Source organism: Carassius carassius, chromosome 49 (assembly GCF_963082965.1).
Source record: "Carassius carassius chromosome 49, fCarCar2.1, whole genome shotgun sequence".
Lineage (NCBI taxonomy): Eukaryota > Metazoa > Chordata > Actinopteri > Cypriniformes > Cyprinidae > Carassius > Carassius carassius.
This window is the reverse complement of record NC_081803.1, coordinates 723,799-736,787: the sequence shown is the minus strand read 5'-3', so window position 1 is coordinate 736,787 and position 12,989 is coordinate 723,799. Positions and strand designations below refer to the sequence as shown.

At 37.8% G+C, this 12,989-nt stretch overlaps 1 protein-coding gene across 1 annotated transcript in view; it reads right to left on the bottom strand.

Moving 5' to 3' along the window:
- The window catches only part of LOC132132674 (phospholipid phosphatase-related protein type 1-like), a 124,849-nt gene that overhangs the window by 66,875 nt on the left and 44,985 nt on the right, over positions 1 to 12,989 (bottom strand). Inside the window, exon 2 of the mRNA XM_059545144.1 lies at positions 6,579 to 6,675. Coding sequence (XP_059401127.1) covers positions 6,579 to 6,638 — 60 coding nt within the window. The 5' untranslated portion in view covers positions 6,639 to 6,675. The remainder of the gene's footprint in view (positions 1 to 6,578; positions 6,676 to 12,989) is intronic.

Below are 12,989 nucleotides of genomic sequence, written 5' to 3'. Positions count from 1 at the left end.
CTATGTTCGGATTTGTCAATCAGAATAAATTAAATCCGATGGAAGCAAAAAGTGTCCATGTAAACGCACCTACTCTTGCTCACATTAATCTGATCCTACTGGATTCTGTTTTAGAAAATGTCAGATTTAGAATTTTTGCATTGCGGTAGGCCTAGCCTATTTGTTTTTAAAAATCCGACACATGCATTAGATCGTGACAGTGTGTGCTTGCAGACGAGGACGAGCAAGCGTGGGTTTGGCTGGATTTATTTGTAGATAACTGCTCATGTCTCATTCGGCACAAATCCAAATGTTTCAATATTCACAATGTATTTGAATGTTAAACTATTATTTATAATGTTAACTACACATTCACACATAGACAGAAAAGATTATCCTCTTCATATGAGCAAAAACGTCCTTGGAACAGCAGAGTGGACCGGTATACTGGTCTATTTAAACTGACCAGTGTAACCTTTTAAATGTTTAGTTGACTGTATTTTATTTTGATAATGAACAGACTGCGATGTAAGTTTGAGTCGCTAGAATATACGTGTGCTCCAGCGTGATCGAAACAGCTTAGACAGAAAAAAAAAACTTTTTCGCAGGGTTAGGAAAATGTTAGATCGTGACCGTGCCTCTGGATGTCGTTCAAGATATAGCCTTCATTATTAATGTGGCTTTGTTCTGGTTTGCCGGTTTATTTTCTTAAATTTTCACAGTCTAACCCTCTAATTTCGCAGGTTTATTTTATTATCTTTCACTTTTAATAGCATTTCTTATGTGTGGTAAACAGGTAAGAGATATCGTGCATATATTATTTACCTGATTAAGATGTATTTGGTTTTGAGTCAAGGGCTTCATTGTAGCACTACGGTGATATCTCTTCAGCGCACAACGCGAGCAGGTCAAACTACAATGCAGAATATTAATAACTATGACCGGGACTGTTATATACATACTATTATAATGAGAAGACCATTATACTAAAATGCTATGAATTTTTAGAGTTTTGCTGCCGTTTCTGCACATTGTTTCATGAAGAACGTGTCCACATAAGGAGTTCGCATTCAGAGCCCCGCAGATATGTTTATGTGCATTAGGGCATTAGTGCATTAGGGCCTTTAAGTCTTAATATTAACGTTATGTTGTATAAATATCAAAGCGTATTCGATATGAAATCAAATGCGTCACTAACGATACTGGTCATCTTCAGCGCGCGCAGCTCAAAACAGAAATGCAGAACATTAACTGCTAACGTTTTAGGCTAACGTTATAATGAGAGCACTATTGTAGAAAAAATACAAATAAATAAATAATTGTTATGGTTTCACCGACGTTAAGTGTTAGCTATCTGTTCATCAAAACATAAAACATTATTTACCCCGTTTATAGCTGCAAGGTGTTCATTACACATTTTCCCTGTGTGTTAACATCAGTAATTATGTTAGTTGAATGTCTGGCTTGACTCTTGTTAATGTATTTTGCCCCGCCCCCAAACATATGATTCGACTATCAGTCGAATATCGGCAAGATTCAAAAATTCCGATTCGACTATGAAAATCGAATCTGAAAATCTGAAAAAATAAATAAATAAATAAAATAAAATAAAATGTATATATGTATACATATATATATATGTATACATATATATATATATATAATGCTAATTATAATATATGACAATGTAATGCAGAATTACTATTTGTTGGTCCCAATAATCCCAAAGGTTTTACCAGTAAACTGAAAGTAAACTGTATTCTAAATTATTCTAAATTAAACTATTATATCACGAGATCAGTATTGTGTTTCAATACTGTATGCGATGAGAAATATACTATGAGATCAATATTGTGTATCAAACACAATAGTCGTGGCATGAGTGAATCATTACACGCCTAATTTCAAAGTTAATTATCAAGTATAAAAATGCACTGGCCAATTAAGCAAAAAACAATGTGCAATAAGACTGAATAAATGAATGAATGAATAAATAAAGTTTAAATCTAGTTAAAAACAAAGCATGTTTAGTTAAATGAATAAGAACGATTATTCCATTATTTTAATTTAAATCATTATAACAAAGTATTATTTAATATATTTGCCTACGCATTAATGCAATTTAATATGAACAACACATAGGCACATATGAACAATTTTCAACTGATGACACAAATGAATCAGAGTTAAATTAGATTCAAATTGAATCAGAGTTTCAAATCAGTTCAATGAAACAGTTTGAACTGATTCTTGAACCTGTTTTTTTGTTAATTTAGTTTTTTATCCTCACCATGCCACGACTTAATAAGACTCGAGACCTTCATGACAGACCTGCAAGCTGTCAAAATGCTCAACTTACGTTCTGAGATTCAGCAAACATTGCTTAAACAAAGCATTCATTTCAAAGGGTTGTAAGGCATCATGGGTAAACACCATTATTTTATTTATATTTTTAATAAATTCATGAAATTGCCTTTGAAATAATCATGCATATAGTATACTCAGCACAGTAATCATGCATATAGTATAATTATAGTCTGCAATGCGTGAATATTACTTTGATCAGAGCTAACAGTGAAAATAGGTGAACAGATGGTTGCGGTGTGCTCCAGGTAAACGGCCATCATTACTGGTGAAGCCAGACGTGTAGATCACCTCAAATATTCGAATAGAAATTTTGAACCAAGCATACGATATCGAAATATTATTATTTTAAACCTAGGCACCAGATCTTGTAGCAGAAGCCAATTACGCATCCCTTTTTTGCCTTGCTATTTGTCAGTAAAAAACAAGCCCAATGACTCACCAACAGAAACAGGAACATGATCAGAAGATGGCCAGCATCCAGTTCCTGCACAGTCAGGAGCTGGGAAAGAAAGGTAGCTGGCATATGTCACCATATTGGACACGCTTCTCGGATCGGGTGCCTTTTCACAGGAATCGCTTTATTAAAGAAACTGTGCACGACTGTATTTCTCATCTCTGGTCTTCACTAGTGAGCATTAGGCTGCATGATCGTTTCTGCGTGGCCTAGTTTCCGTCTCTGATGTGTCTTGAAAGCTTCAAGCAGATCCAGAGGCAAAAGAAAATAAATACAGACTCACACACAGCCATTTAATGGAAAGCACTGAGGAATAGAGGACTCGTTCTGTAAAGGGAACCTCTGTGATAAGCATGTTTTTTAAGTGTGTTTTATCTCTGTTTGCATGAGAAGTCCCAACTAAAGTGGGATTGAGAAGCTGCTAGGATATATACAAATTTTACTCTCTCTTACGCCGTTTGGCAGATGGTCTGGTACTTTGCTGCCAACGTGTAATCCCTCTATTTGTACCCAGTCACAAAAGGAAAGAATCACCAACACTAAAGGAGGAAGTTAAATGTCATTCAAGTGCACACTCAGTAGGCAACTAAAAATCAAAAACAGATACAAGTAATGCTGGGCGATACACATAAAAATATCATGTGACCATTCTTACAAAATGGATATTGGTATTATATTTTTACATATCATACTGAAATACTATCCAGATGTACTGTATGCCTTTTCTTGTGCTGCTGTACCTTCTGGACTAACACAACTTTTGCCCTGATTTAAAGTCTGGACAATTCAATGCTAGTTGTCAAAAGTAAGAGCTAACAGATTTCAATTAATATTGTGTATGATGCGCACAGTAGGGGTGTAACGGTACGTGTATTCGTACCGGACCGTTTCGGTACAGGGCTTTCGGTACGGTGCACGTGTGCACCAAATGAATGCAATATTTTGTGTGCGGAACATAGGTACATATTCGTGTTTCCAGACGAACATATTAAGTGGCGGAAGTCTCCGCGTTCAGCACAAATCCCGCCCTGCAGCTGATTCCAAAGTTTTCAAAAGGCATCACGCGAGTGTGAACATCACTACAACTAGGAAAAAAACGACCGTAATTCAAATGCAGCTCCCGTCGGCATTTAAATAGACCGATCGGGCCAACGCTATAACGAAATCTGAGCAGGTCTAAAAACTGAAACTGTTGATGCTGCACTTTACACTTTGGAAAAGTTTATATATATATATATATATATATATATATTAAATATGAGCAGGCCTACAAGCTGGGTTTGGTAATGCTGCACTGTAATCATAGTTATTTATTTATATTTTTCATTATATTTTACTATGTGATACTGGTTTGAGACAGAGTATTTTATTTAGTGGAGAACTTTGCAGCAGTATTTTATTTCTTTTTTTTATTATTATATATACAGTACAGACCAAAAGTTTGGACACACCTTCTCATTCAAAGAGTTTTCTTTATTTTCATGACTATGAAAATTGTAGAGTCACACTGAAGGCATCAAGGGCTATTTGACCAAGAAGGAGAGTGATGGGGTGCTGCGCCAGATGACCTGGCCTCCACGGTCACCGGACCTGAACCCAATCCAGATGGTTTAGGGGTGAGCTGGACCGCAGACTGAAGGCAAAAGGGCCAACAAGTGCTAAGCATCTCTCGGGGAACTCCTTCAAGACTGTTGGAAGACCATTTCAGGTGACTACCTCTTGAAGCTCATCAAGAGAATGCCAAGAGTGTGCAAAGCAGTAATCAAAGCAAAAGGTGGCTAATAAACAACCTGCAGTTTAATGTTTGCATTTCTTTCCCTTACTGTACCGAAAATTAACCGAACCGTGACTTTAAAACCGAGGTACGTACCGAACCGTGATTTTTGCGTACCGTTACACACCTAGAGCACAGACTACAATTGTTTATCTTCAGACTATGATTCCATCCTATCAAAGAACATCCAACATAGTTGATACTTTGAGACAGCAAAGTCAGCAAGTGTATGTCGTCTTTTGTTTTGTTGTGTATTCCAGCCATGAGTGCAATTTTTGAACAATTCTTTAGACGTTCGCAAATATTTTCCTATGAACATTTTATTTTTCTGATTTTTAATTCGTACAAATAAAATGACAAGTTATGACATAGTCTGCTTGTTTACTCAGAAGTTTCTCTCGTCTAATATATAAATGTGCATTGTGTAAACATCTTGCCTTTGGGGATTTAAAGGGATCGTTCACTCAAAAATGTGATTGATTAACTCACCCTCATGCTATCTTAGATTTCCTCTTGCTGTTAATAAAACTTGGTTCTCGTGAGACTAGCATATTCTCAACGGAGCTTAAGCTATGGCTATGTTATCCGCTGGAATGCCACTCCCTCGTGTATGCATTTGTGTAAGAACAACAGTCTGACAGTCGATAGCATACGACAGTCAGAGGAAACCCGAGATTATGGTTTATAAAGTTTGAAATATGGATGTTTTTCTAACACAAACACATAATTTCTCTTCACAAGACTTTTAGTAACCCCCTGGAGGTGTGTGGAGTACTTTTTTATGATGGATGGATGCACTTTTTTGGACTGCAAAATATCGACCACCGTTAATATAACTCTGTTATGGATGAAGACCAAGAAATTTTCAACTGGTTATTAAAGCTGTGACAATAAATCATAGGATCGATTCTGAGATTTTCAGAATACATTGCGATTCTCTCTGGAATAGATTTTGAGCTCAGTTTTTAACAGCAGATGTGCTCTAAGCTAGTTTCTAACCGCACACACATATACTGTACTCACGAAGAAAAGCATTTGTGCGTTCGACTGAGTAACGTAAGTGTTGAAATGTACCTGCGTCTTAGCTCAGAATGCTCTTATGATGCTAAATTAATGTAAACACAGCCCACTGAGAACAACTTGTAATTTGTTACAACATTTTCTAACTTGATTATTTTAGGTTCATGTTTGTAATGTTAAGTGAGGTGTGTGTAAGGAACAGGAAGCAAGAAGAGTATGGCTGTTTCTAAAGCACGCAGTGCCATCTGCTGTTAAAAACTAAGCTCAGAATCGATTCAAGCGAGAATCACAATGCATTCGTAAAATCTCTGAATCAAAGCAGAATCATTTCTCAATTTGGAATGCGTCGATTTACTGTCAGTATGCTACAGCATAATGACACTGTTGACGTTCACTGTCAGTGGAGAAAGAGGCCTCTTTTTGACAAGCATTCAGTATATCCTGAGCTAGATGAGCTGGAGATAGAACTGGAGATATCTCTCTCTAGGTATTACAGAGATAATTGCCCAGCACCCCTGGAGTAACCTGAGGGTTAAGCATCTCGATCAAGGATCCAGTGGTGATAGCTCATTGCACAACACTTGCAGGGCTAGAAGCTAGATCTTTGGCCACTACGCTACAACTCCACCAATGGTTAATGATCCCACACTAGCACATATTTCAGCTGGAGTACAAAGCTGAATGTCCTGAAAACTACGCTGCAGTATCAGCAGCTCACAGCTCTGAATATCTGGCATCCAGTGTTCTCGAGTTCAGGCAAATGGCACAGCGGTTCATCTCACAAGCCCAACAGTCCTGTCTGAGAGATATGCACAGCTCGACTTGCTGAGGGACACGAGCGCTTTGAAGTGCCTATACACAGTTCCCAGTGATTAAACAGGATTTATCAGAAATTTTAATGAAATTCCCGGACAGTTTCAGAAAGAACGTCTTAAAGCCATATCAGAGAGGAAGGGACTGTTTTGGCTGTAAAACAAAACTTACCTCCACAAATATGAAGCATGGTATGATGGAGTAACTACGGTGTGTATTATCTGAAGCCATTTTGCATTGATTCAGTCAAAGTTCCACAGTTGGCAATCTAAAGAAGAAAGAAGTAAAAATAGTCAAATTAATAGTGTGCTTAATAAAAATGAAAAAAATACTACAATTCTGTGAAATGCAGACAAAGGAAAAACAGGAGAATGATTGTGGAAAAATCAAGAAATATAGTGATTTCATGTCACATTTATACATATACTTTTATTCAGCAAGGAAACATTGAACTGTCAAGTAAACGTAAAGATACAAAGTTACAAAATATTTTCTTTTAAATGCTGTTATCAGGATCACGTGAGTAATGATGCTGAAAATTCTACTTTGATAACAGAAATAAATTACATTTTAAAATATATTCACATAGAAAACGCTTGTAATAATCTGTACTGAGAATAAGAGACTTAAAAAAAAAAGTGTCATTGTGTCATTTATGTTGGGGGAAAGAATATTACTAAATAATTGTCAATGGCTGCAAATGCTAGTTACATTCAGTTAATTGTCTTAAAATTATTTTTGAAACACCCAAACTGTATAAATCACAACCTCAACAGATGCCCAGAGAATCTGAAAAGAGCAACCAAAAAGAGGACCTCTGGTCCTTGAAGGGAATTTTGTCAAAAGGAAACAGTGGAGGATAGAAAACAAACCAAAGCCAGAACAACACAGAAAAGAGTAAGACTTTAACTGTGCAGCATTCTCAGTAGAGCAACACAAGGACAAACACAAACACTTTTTCTGCTGTTCTCTTTTTCCTTTATCACCCATACATATATACAAAATGTACACACAGAAATAAGAAGAAACATTTCTACACATGAGATTCACTATGGAAATTTGCTGTTTCCTAGGGTAGCAATTAAGCAGAATCTGCCCCAGCTTTATAAGTAGAAATATCTCAGAAAGACTTATTGGGTTGTTTCATCACAAAAGTGTAAATGCTGTGGCTTTGTAACAATCAAAACCACCCTGATGCCACAACACACGGTATAGCTTTGGGGCAGAATATTTTTTTTTTTTGTATTATTTACCACTAGGGAATTGTTTGGGGAAACCTGATTGAAATCATTTATTATTTTGGTAATGCTAGTGGCACAGAAATGAACGATCCCCACCAACCCAAAATAAACAGTCTCATTTGAAATTACAGGAGCTTGATGGTGGGGCAAGCTGTTGTGGCTCTGATTCAGAAGAACGTCTCACAACTGATCCAAACATTTTCTCAGCAAAAAATGTACTGGAACAAGCATTTGTTTTCCATCTATCCACACTTACTATGGCAAATACACATCACACCCGCACATTCACATTCTCATGATGCTAAATTAATGTACAGTATTTTCCGGACTATAAGGCGCACTTTTTACATAGTTTGACTGGTCCTGCGACTTATAGTCAGGTGCGACTTATTTATTAAAATTAATTTGACATGAACCGAGAGAAATGAACCAAGAGAAAACCTTACCGTCTACAGCCATGAGAGGGCACTCTATGCTGCTCAGTGCTCCTGTAGTCTACACTGAAAACAGAGCGCCCTCTCGCGGCTGTAGACGGTAATGTTTTCTCTTGGTTCTTGGATCTAAATAAATGCGACTTATAGTCCAGTGTGACTTCTATATGCTTTTTTCCTCGTTATGACGTATTTTTGGACTGATGCGACTTATACTTAGGTGCAACTTATAGTCCGAAAAATACGGTAAACACAGCCCACTGTGTACAACTTGTAATTCGTTACAACATTTTCTAACTTGATTATTTTAGGTTCATCTGTATATGTTAAAGGGATAGTTCACCAAAAATAAAAATTATGTCATTAATGACTCCACCCTCGTGTCGTTCCAAACCCGTAAGACCTCCGTTCATCTTCGGGACACAGTTTAAGATATTTTAGATTTAGTCCGAGAGCTCTCAGTCCCTCCATTGAAGCTGTGTGTACGGTCTACTGTCCATGTCCAGAAAGGTAAAAAAAACATCATCACAGTAGTCCATGTGACATCAGAGGGTCAGTTAGAATTTTTTGAAGCATCGAAAATAAAATTTGGTCTAAAAATAGCAAAAACTACGACTTTATTCAGCATTGTCTTCTCTTCCGTGTCTGTTGTGAGAGAGTTCAAAACAAAGCAGTTTGTGATATCCGGTTCGCGAACGAATCATTCGATGTAACCAGACCTTTTTGAACCAGTTCACCAAATCGAACTGAATCGTTTTAAACGGTTCGTGTCTCCAACACGCATTAATCCACAAATGACTTGAGCTGTTAACTTTTTTAATGTGGCTGACACTCCCTCTGAGTTCAAACGAACCAATATCCCGGAGTAACTCATTTACTCAAACAGTACACTGACTGAACTGCTGTGAAGAGAGAACTGAAGATGAACACCGAGCCGAGCCAGATAATGAACAAAAGATTGACTCATCAGTTTTCGAATCACCAGTAGTTCTTTCGGACCGTTCGATTCAATAAAACAGTTGAAGAAAATGGTTCACCGGTTCTTTTGCGTTCAACGTAATGGCGTCATTGGCGATGATTGCCCTTGATTCAAGCCTTCGGTTTACCAGGGCTCATAACACTAGCATGGAATCAGTTCAGAATCAATCACCAAAAGAATCAGTTCGGTTCAGACGCTCTGTGTGTCAGTCTGCTTCACGCTGAATCTCTCATGCACAGTATCATCAGCTCCTCGGTTCTCGAATTGGACGCGTCTGACAGAAACGGGTCTTGACTCGTGAACGAGTCATTATCTGACTCGGCTCGGTGTTCATTTTCAGTTCTCTCTTCACAGCAGTTCAGTCAGTGTACTGTTTGAGTAAATGAATTACTCCGCGATATTGGTTTGTTTTAACTCAGAGGAAGTGTCAGCCACATTAAAAAAGTTAACAGCTTAAGTCATTTGTGGATTAATGCATATTGGAGACGCGAACCGTTTAAAATGATTCAGTTCGATTTGGTGAACTGGTTCAAAAAGATCCGTTCACGAACCGGATATGACAAACTGCTTTGTTTTGAACTCTCTCACAACAGACACAGAAGAGAAGACAATGCTGAATAAAGTCGTAGTTTTTGCTATTTTTGGACCAAAATGTATTTTCGATGCTTAAAAAAATTCTAACTGACCATCTGATGTCACATGGACTATTTTGATGATGTTTTTCTTACCTTTCTGGACATGGACAGTAGACCGTACACACAGCTTCAAAGGAGGGACTGAGAGCTCTCGGACTAAATCTAAAATATCTTAAACTGTGTTTCGAAGATAAACGGAGGTCTTACAGGTTTGGAACGACATGAGGGTCAGTTATTAATGACATAATTTTTATTTTTCAGTGAATCATCCCTTTAAGTGAGGTGCGTGTAAAGAACAGGATGCAAGAAGAGTATGGCTGTTTCTTAAGCACGCAGTGCCGTCTGCTGTTAAAAACTAAGCTCAGAATCGATTCATGCGAGAATCACAATGCATTCGTAAAATCTCAGTATCAAAGCAGAATTGATTCAAGCAAGAATCACAATGCATTCGTAAAATCTCTGAATCAAAACAGAATAATTTCTCGATTTGGGATGCGTCGATTTACTGTCAGTATGCTACAGCATAATGACACTGTTGACGTTCACTGTCAGTGGAGAAAGAGGCCTCTTGACAAACATTCAGTATATCCTGAGCTAGATAAGCTGGAGATACACATTCACACTTATTTTAAATAAGTGACTTATTTTAATAATTCGAACAATAATCAGTGTTTTGTGGCTCTTTATTCTGTCATGACAGATTGCTGTAGTGCCTCAGTTCAAGCAGAATGTAAGCCGATCATCTTTTCAAATTTACTCAAATTTACTTCACTAGATGACTACAAAGAGAAGCATTTGCGATTCCATTTTTTCACAAGTTCATCAAACAACCGCAGTAAGAAGTTTCATCAAGCACGGTGAGTAATGGCTTCTCCTATCATTGTTTCTTGCACCTCTTGCCACATGTACAGTTTATCTATCTCTGTCGCTGATGAGGGATTCACATGTGATAAATGCAGGGAAATAGTTAGGCTGACAGAGAAGATTTCAGAATTAGAGACACACATCCAAACTTTAATTGAGGACAGTAAGAATGTTAGGGCTCTAGATATGGCTTTGGATGCGTCTAGCTCAGGGATTCCTGTACATTGTTCGGTTCCGGAAACAGAGCCCCTGCAGCAGGGCAACTGGGTGACGGTGAGGCAGCGTAGTCGTGGGTCAAAACAGCGCTCTTCTGTTCCGATCAAAACATTAAACAGGTTCTCCCCACTCAGTGATGCACCCACTGAGAAACCTGATGAAAGTGCTCTAGTTATTGGTGATTCTATTGTACGGAACGTGAATATAGAGACACCAGCCACCATAGTGAAATGAGCCAGAGCGCCTGACATATTGGCAAATTTAAAAGTGCTGGCTAATGCTTAACGTAAATACAGTAAGATTGTTATTCATGCCGGCGCTAATGATGTTCGACTTCGCCAGTCGGAGATCACTAAAAATAACATTAAAGAGGTGTGTGAACTTGCAAGCACGATGTCAGACACTGTAATATGCTCTGGTCCCCTCCCTGCTTACCGTGGTGATGAGATGCATAGCAGATTGTCATCACTCAATGGCTGGATGTCTAAGTGGTGCCCACAGAATAACATAGGTTTCATAGACAATTGGACAAGCTTTTGGGGCAGACCTGACCTGCTTAAAAGAGATGGTCTTCATCCCTCCTGGGGTGGCGCCACTCTTCTCTCTAGAAATATGGCAAATAGTCTTAGTGTTTATACTTGACTAACTGGGGCCCAGGTCAGGAAGCAGACAGACTGGCTAAACCGACCGTCTGCTAGCCGCCTCCCGTCACAGAGGTCAGTTAATTCTCAGCACATAGAGACTTTTTCACCTAGATATCACACTATAGAGACTGTGTCTGTTCCCCGAACTAGAAAAAAACAAAAAACGTCCAAACCAAGTTAAGATTAACAATTTAATTGAGGTTCAACAAATAAAAAACAGAAGCAATATGGATAAACAAATGATGAAGCTTGGCTTATTGAATATCAGATCCCTTTCTACGAAAACACTTTTTGTAAATAATATGATCACTGATCATAATATAGATGTACTCTGTTTGACAGAAACCTGGTTAAAACCTGATGATTACATTATTTTAAATGAGTCCACCCCCCAAGATTACTGTTATAAACATGAGCCGCGTCTAAAAGGCAAAGGTGGAGGTGTTGCTTCAATTTATAACAACGTTTTCAGGATCTCTCAGAGAGCAGGCTTCAAGTATAACTCGTTTGAAGTAATGGTGCTTCATATAACATTATCCAGAGAAACAAATGTTAATGATAAATCCTCTGTTATGTTTGTACTGGCTACTGTATACAGGCCACCAGGGCACCATACAGACTTTATTAAAGAGTTTGGTGATTTTACATCCGAGTTAGTTCTGGCTGCAGATAAAGTCTTAATAGTTGGTGATTTTAATATCCATGTTGATAATGAAAACGATGCATTGGGATCAGCATTTATAGAAATTCTGAACTCTATTGGTGTTAGACAACACGTTTCAGGACCTACTCATTGTCGAAATCATACTCTAGATTTAATACTGTCACATGGAACTGATGTTGATGGTGTTGAAATTATTCAGGCAAGTGATGATATCTTAGATCATTATTTAGTTCTGTGCAAACTTCATATAGCCAAAATTGTAAATCCTACTTCTTGTTACAAGTATGGAAGAACCATCACTTCTAACACAAAAGACTGCTTTTTAAGTTATCTTCCTGATGTATCCAAATTCCTTAGAATATCCAAAACCTCAGAACTTGATAATGTAACAGAAACTATGGAATCTCTCTTTTCTAGCACTTTAAATACAGTTGCTCCTTTACGCTTAAGGAAGGTTAAGGTAAACAGTTTGACACCATGGTATAATGAGCATACTCGCACCCTAAAGAGAGCAGCCCGAAAAATGGAGCGCAGCTGGAGGAAAACAAAACCAGAGGTATTTCGTATTGCTTGGCGGGAAAGTAACATATCCTACAGAAAAGCATTAAAAACTGCTAGATCCGATTACTTTTCTTCTCTTTTAGAAGAAAACAAACATAACCCCAGGTATTTATTCAATACAGTGGCTAAATTAACGAAAAATAAAGCCTCAACAAGTGTTGACATTTCCCAACATCACAGCAGTAATGACTTTATGAACTACTTTACTTCTAAGATCCGATACTATTAGAGATAAAATTGCAACCATTCAGCTGTCAGATACAGTATCATATCACACAGTGCACTATAGACCCCCTGAGGAACAGTTCCACTCATTCTCTACTATAGGAGAGGAAGAATTGTATAAA